The sequence below is a fragment of the Lontra canadensis genome, unplaced genomic scaffold, assembly GCF_010015895.1.
Source record: "Lontra canadensis isolate GAN:19392208 unplaced genomic scaffold, GSC_riverotter_1.0 scaffold27, whole genome shotgun sequence".
In the NCBI taxonomy this organism is placed as follows: Eukaryota; Metazoa; Chordata; class Mammalia; order Carnivora; family Mustelidae; genus Lontra; species Lontra canadensis.
Genome location: NW_022631021.1, coordinates 19,110,028 through 19,122,330, shown reverse-complemented (window position 1 = coordinate 19,122,330; position 12,303 = coordinate 19,110,028). Strand labels below are relative to the sequence as shown.

General features: G+C 44.8%; 1 protein-coding gene across 2 annotated transcripts in view; it reads right to left on the bottom strand.

The window, feature by feature from the left end:
* Positions 1-7,848: 7,848 nt before the first annotated feature.
* CILK1 (ciliogenesis associated kinase 1) overlaps positions 7,849-12,303 on the bottom strand; it is a 56,347-nt gene continuing 51,892 nt past the window's right edge. For both annotated transcript variants that reach the window (XM_032864525.1, XM_032864526.1), the window contains 2 exons: positions 10,320-10,442; positions 7,849-9,207 (listed from right to left, as the gene is read on the bottom strand). In XM_032864525.1, coding sequence (XP_032720416.1) covers positions 9,053-9,207; positions 10,320-10,442 — 278 coding nt within the window. In that variant the 3' untranslated portion in view covers positions 7,849-9,052. The remainder of the gene's footprint in view (positions 9,208-10,319; positions 10,443-12,303) is intronic.

The following is a 12,303-nucleotide window of genomic DNA, read 5'->3' as shown; positions in this document are numbered from 1 at the left end:
TTAATTAATTTTATTTTTTATAAACATATAATATATTTTTTCCCCAGGGGTACAGGTCTGTGAATCGCCAGGTTTACACACTTCACAGCACTCACCATAGCACATACCTTCCCCAATGTCCATAACCCCACCCTCCCTCTCCCAACCCCCCTCCTCCCAGCAACCCTCAGTTTGTTTTGTGAGATTAAGAGTCACTTATGTTTTATCTCCCTCCCAATCCCATCTTGCTTCATTTACTCTTCTCCTACCCCCTTAACCACCCATGTTGCATCTCCTCTCCCTCATATCAGGGAGATCATATGATAGTTGTCTTTCTCCGATTGACTTATTTCGCTAAGCATGATACCCTCTAGTTCCATCCACGTCGTCGCAAATGGCAAGATTTCATTTCTTTTGATGGCTGCATAGTATTCCATTGTGTATATATACCACATCTTCTTTATCCATTCGTCTGTTGACGGACATCTAGGTTCTTTCCATAGTTTGGCTATTGTAGACATTGCTGCTATAAACATTCGGGTGGACGTGCTCCTTCGGATCACTACATTTGTATCTTTAGGGTAAATACCCAGCAGAATAACAGAGATTTTAATTTCAGTAGTTTTCTGTGGCAGGAGTGTGGAGAATGAATGAATGAATTGGCATAGTGGGAAGGAGAGAGACATACCTACTAAATAGCCATGAGTTTTAAAGTAGCACCATGAATTTGAAGATGATGGTTAAGGAAAGGTGAAATATTAAGGAGGTGGAAGGTAACAGATTTAGTAATAATATCACAGAGAGTAGGGGAAAGGAAGAGAAAAAAAATCTCCCCCCAAATACATATACACATTTCCTTTTAGACCCTTCTTGTCTATTTTCCATAACATTTGTTGTTATCTAACATATCAGGTATTTTATTTATAAAATCTCTCTTTTCTCTTGCTGCTCTTAACATTCTTTCTTTGACTTTTGACAATGTAATTATAATAAAATGTAATATAATTTAATTATTAATATAATAATGTGTCATAGCGAAGCCCTACTTGGGTTCAACCTATTCGGAGTCTTTTGGGCCTCATGGATCTGGATGTCCATTTCCCTCTCCTCCCCAGGTTTGGGAAGTTTCCAGCCATTGTTGCTTTAATATACTTCCTGTCCCTTTCTCTTCCTCTTCTCTTTCTGGAATTCTTATGATATGAATATTGCTTCATATTGTGTCCCATAATTCATTGTGTTCCATAATTCCCATGGGCTTTATTCACTCTTTTTCATTCTTTTTGCTTTTTGCTCCTTGATGGGGTAATTTCCAGTGTCTCATTCAGGTAACTCATTCTTTGGCATGGTTGAGTCTCCTTTTGAAATTATTGAATTCTTCAGTTCAATTATTGTATTTTTCAACTCCTAGAATTTCTAGGGTTTGGTGGGGTTTTGGGTGGGTTTGTTTTGTTTTTATGGTTGCTATTGCCTTGTTAAACTTCTCAATTTTTCATGCATCGTGCTCCTAATTTCATTTATATTTGTGTTTTCTTGTAGTTCACTAAACTTTTTTTTTTTTTTTTTTTAGATTTTATTTATTTGTCAGAGAGAGCGAGGACACCAGGGGGAGCAGTAGGCAGCGGGAGAAGCAGAATCCCTGCTTAGCAAGGACCCCAATCTGGGACCCCATCCCAGGACCCTGGGGTCATGACCTGAGCTGAAGACAGACGCTTAGCTGACTGAGCCACCCAGGCGACCTTCACTAAAGTTTCTTAAGAGGATTATTCTGAATTCTTCATCTGACAGTTCATAGATTTCCATTTCTTTAGGGTAAGTTCTTGAAACTTTAATTAGTTTCCTTTGGTGGTGTCATATTTACTTGATTTTTTTGTGATCCGTGATTCCTTACTTAGTATCTTTGTATTTGAGTAATGTGGCTCCTCTCTCAGACTTTACGGATTTACTTTGGGAGAGATAGTTCTTCACCACTCAGCCCAGTTGGGGTTTATGGGTATGTCCGCTGGTAATGTCTTTGAATAGAAGAGGCCTACTATTATGGTCTATTTTTGGGTGAGGCAGCTGTTCACGCTCTGAGGATGGGGATGGGAGAGTGTGTCACTGGATGAGAACAGCTGGACAGGACAGCTGGCTCTTGGTTCCCTGCCCAAGTGAGGCTGTAGGATGGGCTCTACAGGCTTGCTAGATGGGCAGGACTGAGAACTATTTCAGTAATAGATGAGGCTATGAATTAATTTCCTTGCCTTAGGGTAGCAGGACAGAACCCAAGTCTTATATAGCTTGTTGTTTGGGGGCCCAAATCAGGCTAGAGTGTGCACTGCATTTTGTGGTCAGGTGAAGCCATTGTTTTTCTCTGCAGATGGGAAAGCCATGGGCTGTGCTGTTTCCAGTGTCACTGTATGTGGCCCTGTGGAATGGGCTACAGAGCTTCCTGCCTGCTCTGCTTAGGTTCCTGGCTGCACACACTGCAGTCTCTCTCCAGTGAGGAGCATGGCTACGAATCAGATTCCCTGCCTGGATACACCAGGAGAAGCAGCTCTAAAGCGGGTACAGCTCTTCATTGATTTTCTTAATTCAAGTTCACCCACACCCCAAACAGGACCACTGGCTTTGCTCCGCAAACTGTGGGCTCTGCCTGTGTCTAGGCTTGAGTACTGCTGGGTGTTTTGCCAGCCCCTCTGATCAGACGGGGTCAGAAGACACCCTCTACAGCAAGCATGGCCTGGCCTCAGCATCCTTGCCTGCTGGGAAGGGGGCTGGGTTGCACCAGGCTACTTTCAGTTTCGCCAACAAGCCCTCAGGTTGGGCGGAGCCAGGAGCTACCCTCAGCCTTAGCTGTGGATCAGACCCCTGCCTGGGCACAGCATGGGAACACTGCACCCCATACTGGCTTTGCCCTGCAGGTGATCAGCTCCGCTCAGTTTCTTAGCTTGAGTGCTGCTGGGCTACACAGCTTCCAGGAGTTGTTGCCAGCCCTTCCGGTCAGATGGGGCTGGGAGACACTCCCCAGCAGGTAGTGCTGTGACTCAGCTCCTTGCCTGGGCATGGGCAAACTGAGCTCTAGGCCCAGCAAAACTCCATGTCTGAGGATCTAAAACAGACGGATTTGCACCCCACCACGTTCCCTGGTCAGAGTGCACTCCTGACTTGGTTCTGCACATGAGCAAAACTGCTGGTCGGGATTACCCCTTGGGCACTGCAAGCATGAATTCGGTCTGCTGAGAGGTGTGTGCCGGTTGCTGCAAGTCTCTTCCCGCTTCTCCATCACAGATTCCCGACAGCTGCAGATTCCCCTGGTGTGCGATCAGGGAGGGGCTCCTCCAGAGGGGCCCACAATGCTCAGGGGAGTCCAGTTGTCTCGCTGGGGTTCTCTCTTCCCACTGGAGCAATGAGAGGCTCAGGGGAGACCTCTCTGTGCGGCGCTAGGCTGTCTTCTGGAAGGGGCAGTGCAGTCCGCACGTAGTCACTTCCTACCCTTCTAATGCAGAAGCTCTTGGTCTCCTCGGGGCAGGGCGCGCTTTGGCCTCAACTGCATTTTCTGGGATTCTCAGTGGTGTCTTGATCTTGAATAGTCGCTGGGTGTTCCTATGAGAGGTCATGAAGTCAGGAGCAACCTATGCTGCCATCTTGGTGATGTCACTCCCCAACAGCAGGGTTTTATTTCTGTGGATTTGTTTTTGGCTGAACCCACTGAGGTTTTGTTTATCTAGATTTTAAGTAATCTCTACACCCAGCTTGGGGCTCCGACCTATAGCCCTGAGATCAAGAGTTGCATGCTGTACTGACTTGAACTAGGTGAAGCTTTATTTTATTTTATTTAGATTTTATTTTATTTGATTTTGATTTTATTTTTAAAGTAATCTCTACACCCAGCCTGGGGTTCCAATTTATAACCTCAAGGTCAAGAGTCAAACGCTCTACTGACTTGAGCCAGCTGGAGCCCTGAGCCTTTATTTTAGAAAAGGCACTTGAATGGGCAAGGAGGAGGTAAGGTTGGAGGCAAGGGCAAGAGGGGTACCCAGGGCATGGACTATACCCAAGGGTCAGCTGAGGACTGGGGATGGGCCTTAGGTGGGTTTCCTGTTCCCAAGGCTCCCTGCACGGCTCCTTCCCCCAAAGGCTCTATGGCAGGCACCGGATGGGGGAGACTGGGAGGCACCATAGCGGCTGCTTCTCTTGGACAGGACATCAGACGACTCGGACACCAGCCTCTCATGACGGGTCTTGGTTTTCTTCACCAAGCATGGCCTTGAAGGAACTGGCGCTGTGGAAGCAGCTGGAGCCCCCACCAGAGCCGAAGCTGGACTAGAAAGAACGTAGGCGGTAGCCAAGGCCAGGGCCCTGGAGTATCTCTTTAATGCACTCCACCTCCCTCCCCCGGCCCCCCACGCTGTTATGGTGGCCTCCAGGGAAGGCCTCTGGCCTTGGAGGCCCTCCATCTCATCCTGGAGTTGACGGAGGCTGAAGTTCATCTCGGAACTCTCTGTTTTCCAGCTTTTGGGGAGCATCCGCGTGATTCCCAGCCAGGGTCTGCAGCTCCCTGTACTGGATCAAGTACACGTTCTCAGCTTCGGCCTGGCTGCAGCTGCAGCTGGTGACCCCCTGCTACTGGGCTGACCTTGGCGGTGATGCCAGCTAGGCCAGGGAGGAGCTGATGTGTCCACCAGGCACTCCCATGTAGGAGAGGCTACTGAAGGTCCCAGGAGGCAGGTAGACATCCTGTAGGACTTCTGGGTCACCCGGAAGGATGTGGTAGAAGCTGAAGTGGAGGCAAGTAGGCTGAACGAGTCAGAGATTGGAGCTGGAAAGCTGCTTCTACATGGGAGACTCTAACAGCAGATTTTATTAGCAGGAAGGCTGGCGGGAGCTCAGATCCCTAAGGCCTCTGAAGGGGCAGGATGGGCAGATGATTCCAAAAATTTACACACATGCTGTTGAGTTCACACTTAGGGATTCAGCAATGCACCTTTGGTAAATTGTGTCCCTACAAAATTCTTTTGAGGATCCAAAGAATGGGAAGTGAATTTCCCATGGAATCTTGTGTGTAATTCACGAAGTGGGGAGTTTCATTTGACTGTGTTTATTGTACATAGGAGTATGCTATGAAAAGCTGAAAGCATACAAGGTAGGTATTAATAAGGAGGCACGATGAAATCGGCAACCAGAAATTGTCTCCATCTGCTTTTTTCTTATTTGGAATATTCCTACTCACCTAACTTGCTAAATACTAAATTTTTAAAAAGCCTCCAAAAAAAAAAAAAAAAAAAAAAAAAAATCCTCCATGCAGAATAACTCTTTACATGCTGCTCTAAGCTTATCCTTTTAATTTCATGGCAGTAACACTGTACTAAGGATTAAGAAGTTATAAAATAGCAAAACCCCCCATCAAGAAACACTAATGTTATCTTCTTCTTGTGAAAGATTTTAAGTCATCTCTACATCCAGCACGGGGCTTGAACTCACAACCCTGAGATCAGGAGTGGCGTGCTCTACCAACTGAGCCTGCCAGGGGCCCTACTGTTATCTTCTGATAGAAGAATACTGAAAATAAAAATGGAACACTCAGATCATTTCTCTTTCTTTAACTGTAACTTTATTTGGAGCAGAATTTTCCTTACATAAAGTTAACGTTTTTAAACAACTTAGGACAAACTATTCAAAATACAATGTTTTATTTCAGAAAGGGCTTGTGTCAGTGGTTTTCTCTCCTCCTCTATTCTCATCGTGATGACTATTTGCTTTTTAAATAAATATATTCTCAGTTATTCCCTTGTAATCAAATCTGGTGACTACACTGCTATCAGTACAAAGACATCTGAGATCAGAAGACTGTTTGGGTCATTTGAAATTCACATTAGCTCAGTGTCCCTAAGAAATTGGTAATACAGATCGATGGGATGCTTGCCTCCAGTTTGTCTTCTTAATGGTTTCCATGAGAGGGTCCTCACAATAAGTTATATAAAATACAGTACTTTGGTTGGAAATTGTAAAAATAATTCTAAAAATTAAGCACATATATTAAACAAACGCGTTGCTACAGTATGCTTTAAATGATATAAAATAATTAGCATGTCAAACATTCTCTTATAAACATATTGCTTTTGGTCATACACTGAGCTGAAACGTACAGCCTGCGTTCTTTTCCTCCTAAATGGCACAAAACAATGGCTTGATGGTAGGGAAACGCTACTTCATGAGCAAAGATGGTGCCTGTGAGCCCCAGTACCACCCTTATTTGTTCTTGGGCATTACCTTGATTGTATTCAACTTTTGATAACATCAGAAGATGACACAGTGTCAGTTAGATGTATACAGTCCTTTAGCCTATCTATGAGAGGTGTCTAAAATAACTGAAAATCAATTTTCTTCCTCCTTAAATCCTATCATACATGAGCTGGGTGAGTGTTTAGCAATTAATGGAATTTTATTGTAAGACGAACAGTCACACCAAGAGTAGCTTTTATGCCCATGCGGCTTGCCTTGTGGTTGGCACACATACCCCCTGGCCCACCACTTATCACTGGACCTTTGGGTGTGGAAAGAGAGCCATCCCTGTACCATTTTCCGACGTCCCGAAAAGCTTTCTGACTGGAAATGAGGTATAGTCATGGATAGGTACGGTGAAACTCCTCATTCCTCTTGGTGTCTTATAGTACATCTTATAATTCCCTACTAACTAAAAGATATACACACCAGGTATCATTTAATTTTTCACGTAACAAAAAATGGTCACGATTCCCTTCTATAGTAAACAGCGTGTATACACATTTCCGTTTACCCTTTACGGGGGGAAAAAAAGGAACTTTCCAGAATTTTGCTGGTTCTTTAGAATTTACATTGTTTTTTCAGTCTTCTAGTTTTCTCGACTGCACATCAGCTTCTCGACTTCCGCAAGGATAATCGTGTTTGGCTTCCTAAGGGAACTTGTTTACTCATAAAGCAAAAAGTAAGAGGAAGAAAACGGAAATATTTTCTGAATGTGGGCCCAAAAAAGTATTACAGAAACAATTCTATAATGCATAATAACCAGGTGACTGGGTTTTTCCATTTAAAAAAATGTCATGACCTTAACATAAGCTAGAGTGCCAAGAATATGGTTTTCACAATCCATTCGCTTTTCTAAGAGGTATTTACAGTTTAAAACCAGCTTTCCAGCAAGCTGGGCAAGGTTACAGATTAACTTACTTTTTATACATAATACAGAAAGGGAAAATAAATAGTAATCGCAGTAAAGGACTCATCTCTGAAAACCCATTTTCTGCTGCTTTAGATAATGAGTTGAGAATATAATACAGAAGTGAACTCAGCTTCAAGTTGTGCTTACATATACATATTTGTTTTCTGAAGCTTTGCTGCCAGTTTGTTAACAGAAAATATTCCCTATCAAATCCACATCCATTATGTGCTTTTCTCACGCCCCTAGGAATCATAGTGCTTGGTCAAGTACATTTTTGCGCCAGATTCCCCAAAGCGAAAATTACTCCCTGATTTAGATGAGGGCCCTATGGGAGCCCCGGCAATTTGCTCAGGCTCTAACACACTACGAATACATCAAAGCAATCATTTACCCATGGATTGGGTTAAATTGTGTCCAAGTGCTGACATTCTGTTTTATCTGTCATTTTAACCTACAGAAATGATAGACAATTTCACACGGCTCAACCTGCTAGATCCGGGAACCTGGAACCAAATGAGAGTAGCTTGGGGCCTGGGAGAATGTGAGTCAATGCGCTACTGAGCTTGTATTACGTCCACTGGCGGAGACCTTCCCTCCTGCCTTTCAGGTAAACCACAGGCGGGGGCAGATGGGCCTACAGAGATGGACGAAGAGTGGACCTTTTTTCTTTTTCTGTCTCCAAACTAGCTTTGTCGTTTTCAAAATTGCTGTAAACATTCCTCTCAATGGAATAGCCTCTGTCCAACAAATTAGAGTTCCCACTGTGTGAAGAAACTACACAAGGGTTACGAGTTCAAATGTGGCACGCTACTGACACCACCATCATGGTAGCCGGGATGTCCCAGGTCAGTGGAACCTCGGCCATGAATCCTTCCTGCTCCCCAAAGTGCCCTGAGAATGTGGCTAGGACAGAAGATTCTTCATTGTCTGTTCCTAGCCAGGCCTGGAGAACTGGACCAAATGCAAGAGTTGATCAGTTATTACAATAAAAAAATCTGCTGCTGCTTTGAAACTTAGCTTTTTGGTCATGCATCTTGATAGGAATATAAGTTTAATGGACTGTGTTGACCTTTGAGTGAAAGACCCGTTGGCTTGAAAAGCTTCCATTTTGGGGGTACTTATACAATTGGATTTAAAAAATGGAAGAAACATAAAAAAATGGGAGAAAATAGAATGGGATGGCCTACCATGATAAAACCATCTCTCCAACCACCTTGCATATCCTCAACCACCAAAAAGGGTTGTAAAAATTTCAAAAACTATTTACTTGGAGTTCTTTCAGCTGCGAAATTCATTGCATAATAGTATTTTTAGAACAGCACAGTGGTGTCACAGAATCAAACCAATAACCCGATATTGAGAAAAGCAGAAGATCATTTATCTAGGGCTGAGGCTGGTCCAAGAAAGCCGATGTACCAGTGTGCCACATTTAAAATTTAACCACTTCACAAATTTCTGCACGCGGTGAGTCAGTAACCCTCTATCATGTAGCCTCCAATTGCACCCCTGCTGCAATACTGCATCAATATTATTACATTTTAAAAAATCTGTATAAAATATTATCTGGAACCCCAAAGGAAAATCAATTAATTTTTAAAAAGTTCGTTACAAAGTTGACTGTATAAAATGCTAGAACATAATCCATATATACAAAATGCTGCTGCTTAAGAAAATAATGGGACCCAGTTTTAGAATAAAATAATTTTGTACAAAAAAAGGGTATTGCATTCAAATCAATATTTAAAAAAAAAAACCTTAAAAAGAATATTGAAATGTCTTAGTTCAGAAGAATAACTATAAAGTGTTTGTTTGCTTTCACACCGTCGCCAGTTTCTTGTTGGCAGACAGATGGCCGAGGAAGCGTGTCTTGCTTTCCCCCACGCCCAGAAGCTTCGCTGGTCATCGCCGAGACGCGTACTTGGAAACCCAGTCCGTCCGGCCGTGCACCGGCTGTGCAGCCGGAGGCCGTGGCATCAGCCCGGGAGTGCTTCTAGGCTGGGTGTGGAAGAAAGGTCGCCCGGGATGAGGTCTCACGGCCTTCAGGGAAGAATAGCCTGCAATTAGAGGAAGGTGGGTCGGATTGATACGGGACTCCTGCAAACGCAGCAAACAAATGCATCTTGGTGACAAAATATCGGAAAATGGGAGTTCAAGAGAAGCATTGGTGGGCGACTCACAGTCTTCCCTCTCCCAGTGAAGGACAACCCCATTCTGTTGTTGTCAGGCTAAAAACACAGGTGTCATTCCTGACCCCTCTTTTTTCCCAGCCCACGTGTCATTGGTCAGCAAATGCCACTGGCTCTCCCTTCCAAATAGACTCAGAATCTGGCCTGGCTCCGCTCTCAGCAGCCGGGCCCGTGATTCCCCGCCGGGATGACTGCAACAGCCAGTTTCCCCGCTGCCAACCGTGTTCCCCGCCTCCAGTCCGACGACGAGGAGCACGCGAGTGAGGCTGCAAGATGCGAGTCAGATCACCTCACACCTCTGCCCCAGACCCTCCGGTGGCTGCCAGGTCCCTCATACGCAGGGACAGCACGCTGACGGCGGCCCCGCCCATGCCGCCCATGCCACCCCTGCCACCTGCCTCCGGGCTCTTCCGGAACACGCCCACCTCTCCCGTCTCCGGCCCACTCGCCCATGCGCTAGGAACCCGGGGCTGGGGGGCATCCTCACCCTCACCGCAGGGCTAGCCCGCTCACCTCCTTCACACACCGTCACTCAACAGCTCCTTGGCGGTGAGGTCTTCTTTGGCCACCCTCTTTATTTTTTTAAAATTATTATTCTTTTTAAATTAACATATAATGTAGTATCCGTTTCAGGGGTACAGGTCTGTGATTTATCAGTTTACACAGCACCCAGCGCTCACCACAACACATACACTCCCCAGTGTCCATCACCCAGCCTCCCCTTCCTCTCATCCCCCCTCCCCTCCAGCAACCCTGTTTGTTTCCTGAGATTGAGTCTCTTAGGGTTTGGCACCCTCTTTAAACATGCACACTCCAACCTCCACATTCCCTATATCCTGCCTACCTCATTTTTCTCCTCAGCACTGGCGAGCATCTACCCTGCCCTGGTGGGTCCTCCGTTTACAACATGCCTGGCACAAAGCCATGACTCGATAACCATTTGAGGAACTGCTTCATGAATAACCCCAAATAGGACTCACCCGGAGAAGGGTCTGGAATAGGAGCCAAGTGTACCCTCTGCACAGCAGAACCGACTTCTTTTTTCAAGAAGGACGGGATATAGTTTCCAGTCAGTCCACTAGAACTCGTAGAACCGGAACCAACTGATGCACAAAAGCAAAAGCTCATTACTATGAAGACCCCATGTGCACATAACACAACAGGGTCACACAGGTGTGGAACAATAAAGAACTAGGTGTTTACTTTTAGGGGGGAAATAGGATAAGAACAGCGAATTGCGAGCAAAGCATTCCTCCACACCATACTGTGGAAAGACGGGGGAGAGGGGCAGCAAAGACAGGGCCGCTCTTGTAGCCCGTGCCTGAATGGAGGCCAGATGCTTGGTTCATTCAAGAAAAGGGAAAGGTATGGTTTTCTTCCTTTTTTGGAATAATGGGTTTAGCCCATTCTGAAATCTGCTTTTTCCCCTCCAAAACAGAGAAGAGTTATCCTTCCAGGTCAGTATGTACAAATCATAGAATCCGGCTAAACCATAATCCACAAACCACTCTCTTATGGAACGGCATGCAGGTAGGCGATCTTAACTATTTAGTTATGACAAGTAAGTCTACTTAACTATTTAGTAGTTAACTAGTTAACTACTAAATAGTTAAGATCTAACTATTTAGTTATGTCAAGTAAGTCTACGCTAAATACTCTTGCCCGTAATCAGAAAAATTAATGATGTATATTAAATATATTCACTTTTTATGACCCTTTCAGAGTAAGAGTGCTTTAAGGGCTGGAACTGTATGGGGACCCAGTGTTCTAGGAGGTTAATGGGACGCCTTATATGTAGCAGTGATCAATACATATTGGATGGATGAACAGAGATCTGTGAGCCTATTAAGACTTCAGGTACACACGGAATGATGACAAATGTTATCATGAGCCATTATACAAATGGAAGTTATATCCGGGGGTCGGGGGGAGAATGTGTGGCAGAGTGACCAATGCCTGGGTAAGGAGCTGTGTTGTGCTAGAGGACATTTTGCATTTTTGGTGAATAGGTACACACAAAAAATGAGAGAATCTGAACAGGTTAAGTCACAAAAGGGAAAGAACGTACAGTCCATGACCATGAGAGAAGATGCTCCACCTTATTAGTACACAGGACATGCAAGCTTAAGCCACCACAAGAGGCCATCTCACACTCATTAGACCAGCACACAGTTTGCAATCACCACAGTACCAAGTGGCATCAAGGATGCAGCACCACTCCCAGACCCTGCTGGAGAGCAATTGGGCAACATCTGTAAAGTCAAAGATGAGCACACCCTTTAACCTGTTTACATCAACCCCAGAGAAACCTTCATGCAGGTGCGTGACAAGAGGGTACGCCCAGGTTCATTTCAGCGCTCCTTCTATAGCAAAGATGGTTCACAACTTCCATGCTCACCAAGGAGAGAAGGATAAATACATTACGGTCCAGTAAAAGTCATAAATTAGGGGGTGATATGGTGTCATAAGTTATATAGGTTTTATAACATACACTCTGATGGGTCTTACACCTCTACGTAATTGCTAGATCATAATAGAATTACTAAAACGAGTGAAGACCCAGAATTACGTTCATGTTAATTTTTGAACATGTAAAAAATACTATGTGGTTCATGAATCTTTGAAAAAATGCACAGAAGTAATAAACACCAAATTAGGTAGGGGCTGGGGGGTTAGGAGAGGGGAAAGAGGGAATGGGTAGGAGGGCCTAGACGGTGGGCTTCATGTGTACTTGCAAAGTTTGACTCCTTGAGCTGGGGTGGGTACATGGGTATTGATACCTCATTTCCCTCTTTTTTGTATTTCTCAAAATAAATAAACGTGTCATGGATAAAGCAGAGAGAAGTGAGGCCCAGATGTTTACCTGGCAATGTGGAAGGGAAGCAATGCATGACAGGGGCTGCCTGAGTGAGGGAAAATGGCGTAGGGAACAGGCCTGATGGGAATGGTGTTAGCCTGCCTGGA